At 36.2% G+C, this 3,954-nt stretch overlaps 1 protein-coding gene across 1 annotated transcript; it reads right to left on the reverse strand.

The window, feature by feature from the left end:
- On the reverse strand, positions 1–3,788 carry LOC141436367 (coiled-coil domain-containing protein 130 homolog). Its single transcript, XM_074099306.1, has 4 exons — positions 3,629–3,788; positions 3,220–3,546; positions 2,739–2,999; positions 1–1,159 (listed from the first exon to the last, which is right to left on the reverse strand). The coding sequence occupies exons 2-4, from the start codon at positions 3,529–3,531 to the stop codon at positions 608–610; spliced, it is 1,125 nt and encodes a 374-aa protein (XP_073955407.1). The 5' UTR covers positions 3,532–3,546; positions 3,629–3,788; the 3' UTR covers positions 1–607.
- Between the last annotated feature and the right edge of the window lie 166 nt (positions 3,789–3,954).

The following is a 3,954-nucleotide window of genomic DNA, read 5'->3' on the forward strand; positions in this document are numbered from 1 at the left end:
AGGAGTGACAGTTCATTCAGTATTACAAATTATGTTTGCAAATGGCGCGAACAAGATTGTTCCTATTTTTTATTTATATTTATTTGAATGAATTGGGATTCATATCATATTGTTAACATATAACTTGTGCACAATTACATGTTCCTGTTACGTTGACCTTCATATTCGCATTGATTGTTTACTTGTGTAAGGTCATGCTTACATCGAACTTGAATCGATGAAAATGAATGTTTTATAAAAGTCATTTGAATAAACATAAATATGTAATAAAAGGTTGTTTTATTGCTGTATAGTATTATTGTATATTTCGCTCTTATCTTTAAATAATACCTATTTGTTTAACAAATTAATGTGACAAAAGCTAGAGTTAGCTAGATTCGTGGTGAATAACAAAATATATAGCAAGTTAATGAATGGAAAAATGCCATTATGCCAATTATTGTCGAAAAATGACCGGTGATTTCGCAAGAAACTATACCTAGTAAAGAAATAGCTCGTAAAGGCCTATACACACGGCATATTTTTTAAGCGCGAGCGACACGCGTTTACATCGCCTAAATAGAAAGCAGTAAAAATCATCATATGGATCAAACCCCAATCACTGTCTTTATTCAGAATCCCCACTGGAAATATAGTCGCTTACTAAAGACATTCCAACATTTGCATCATTTTTAACTGCAACATCGATTTTCGTCTTGCATTCCTCATTCATATTACTTAACATACTTTGTCCTGAACTACCATCACTTTCTTTAACATCAACTGTATCTTTTTTTTCTTTTAAAACTTCCAATTTATTTTCACCTACTTTGTCATTACCTTTATCTTCTTCTTTATCTATAATTTCCACTTTTTTCCTCTTAACCATTATACCTAAAGCATCCCTTGTTAAAGTAGAACTTTTGCTAAGCGATTCTTCTTTCTTGAGGCCTCCAAAACTAGTCAGAAGTCCGCTAGAGCTTGGCAAAGCCGGGCTATTCAGTATATGGGTCCTCGTCGAGGTCTGCTTCTCTTCGATGCTCTTTGAGGGTCGGAGGGACAGGAGTGTAGCCATTTGACGGTCCTCATCATTCTCGGGGAGCAAGTTGATGTCCAGTGATGACTTTGATAGTAGCAGGCAGTCGTTGACTGATGCTTCTTCAAGTTCCTTTCTTCTTTTCTGAGGATTTGAAATAAAAGGTAAACTCTCAGTTTTATGATAAATATTATGAATTAAGTTATGAATTGGAATGGGTTCATAAAAAATTACTCATTACATTATCCTTTAATAAGTTAGAGGAGATTTAGCAACCATCATGCAATTAATTGGAACTTCAACTTTATCCTTTTAGTAATAAGTTACAATATCCATTGTAATTAAGGTCAGGGTGGCCAAATCCGTCAGCGGGGCATTTCCGTCTAACGGCGTTTGCGGCTATTCAAACAACAGTACACGTTACACACATTATAACCACAGACAAAAACAGATGGCGCTGTCTAGCCAGTGAATGGAAAAAAAAACCGCTTTTAAAGTTTAGTTGCGCTCCGAACTCGAACGCGTGTTGTTGAACGCGTGTGTGCTGTTGTGTTTTGTGACGGTGCGATGAGAAAATGTAAGTTTACGGCTTACTAAGAATATTTATTACATAGTTCGATATGCATGTTTGTTGGTAGTTTTATAAATTTTCAATTATAATCCGTTGGTGAGAAACTATGGGTGGTTGAATATTGGTATTAACGAAATGATTGATTAGACAAATCCGTCAATCGTGAAACGGGCAAAACCGTCATGTGCCGGAATTTCCCTATTTCATATATTGCCAACCTTTTTGATTTGACTTAATTAAATAATAATATGAAAATTAACATAATACGATTTAAAATTAAAAATATTGTTGCGAACATAATGACACTGTACTTCTGCCGGACTTTACTCAACAGTGGCGCTAACTGGTGAGCACAAAACAGCCCATTATTTAAAAAATGTGTCAGTTGACGGATTTTCCCTAGGCTTTGGGAATCTGTTTTAAAAGGTTTACTACTCCTGATTGTAAAAATAGGCCGGAATTGCCCCGAAAAAATATATTTGCCAATACAATCTAAAATAAACCTTAAATTGAGGTCACTAGTTTAGTTTCGAGTTCAGCGGTATTTGTTCACTTGACGTATATGTTTGTAATACGTCACAATACAAGAAAAATCGTAGGTTGACGGAATAGCCCCAAACCGTCGGGAAAATCCGTCAACTGACATGTTTTAAAAAAAAACATATTTGAATGACCAGCAGTACTAGCAATTTAATATGAATACCTGTATATAGTTAAATAAATGCTTAATCTATTACAGTGATCAGGTTTATTAAAAAGTAAATATCATTTTAGATATGACCAGCCAAAGTGAACTTATCAAAAAGTATGACGGAAATGCCCTCCTTGACCTTATTGAAAAAACTACTAGCTTTAAAAATATCTATAAATCAGCATTGCTTCTTCTGAAAGTGGTTGACTTAGAATTACATTTACACCTCCATTGAACAAGCCCATACCATCCAAATACCTGTCTCTGATGTCTTTATTCTGATCACATTACAAAAGAAAATGAATAAGGTCTTCAGTCTTATTACAACTTATACACAAAGGTGATTGTAGCCTCGTGGTCTATGGGACTTTGTGCCTTGAAAAATTCTTGTGTTTTTGCTCCTTTAAAACTCCATCATTTTACCTAATTGGAGACAAAAACTGAAATTTAATCCTACTTACTCTAAAGTTCCTCCTTAGTGAGCAGTTGGCCTCATAATCATCCTTCCATACACTCTCATTTCGCCCCACGAGCCGCCCCAACCGAGGCTTGTCCTGCTTCGCCCCATCCTCATCTCCAGTCTTGTGCTCCAGACGGAACATGGCATCGTCAAACATCCTCTTCTGTGTCTCCTTTGTCTCAGGGACGATTTGGCCATTTTCTGTAGGATCCCATCTGTTTTCTTGGCGTCTCGCGCCTGATACTATGACATAGTCTAGGTTCTGGAAGTAGAATGGTTTTGTTATATTCAGAAGCAGTCAATTGCTCAAGGTATTTGTAAATGTAAAAAAAAGCTTTTTCTTTATTTTGAGATGTCTACAATTGTGAAATCTATAATTTTAAGGCTGTTTCATTGTCAGTGACTCATGCGGTGTCTCCCCACAGGTGGTATAACTTATTTATTTATTTATTATACTACAATCATTTACTAGCAAAACTTACCCCTGGATCGGTCTTGATCTCAAAATGGTTATCACAGAGATGGCACTTCATCCTAAACTGGTACACAGGTGTAGTATAGTACATCCCAATCTTAGTTTTCTCAGCGTTGTACCGCACCCCCATACCTATGTGGTTGTTGCAACCATCACACCAGATGTTGTATGGCATCTCAAACCGAATGATAAGAATTCCCATGTGAAGTTTCCTGGCTCGTTCCCTCAAGGCATGGGTGCCCATGAACTTGTTCAACCCCCCGACCTTTGGGTCGTAGTCAGGGGGGTAGTATAAGTTCTGGCCTTTACGCTCACCCATCTTGGACTAGAAGTGCTGGAAGTAAAGTTAGAATACAGGTTATATTTGGTTGTTATGCACTAACTCGCTTGGATATGGTAATGCGTGAATTACTTACTTTTAGTTAAAGATAAAAGCTAATAGAAGAAATGTTTTGATATTTTTTCAGTTGTGTAGCGTAAGAATGACGAAAAATAAGGGCAAATTGTGCATTTCTGCCTTTATTATTTATTATTGATAAAGTTGACTGACAGTCAATGACATTAGGTTTTTTTTAAAACACAGATATGAAAATAATTCTCTCAGTGGTCCCAGTAGTGTTGTTCTTTGGGGGTCCATGGTTACTTAGTTGGCAGCTCTGTAATACTAACTTCATTAGTATTGTTGGAAAATATTTTTGTTTCCAAGAGTCTGTACTCCACTTTACGACCATAGACTAGAAAC

This window comes from Choristoneura fumiferana, chromosome 16, assembly GCF_025370935.1.
Source record: "Choristoneura fumiferana chromosome 16, NRCan_CFum_1, whole genome shotgun sequence".
NCBI classification, from domain to species: domain Eukaryota; kingdom Metazoa; phylum Arthropoda; class Insecta; order Lepidoptera; family Tortricidae; genus Choristoneura; species Choristoneura fumiferana.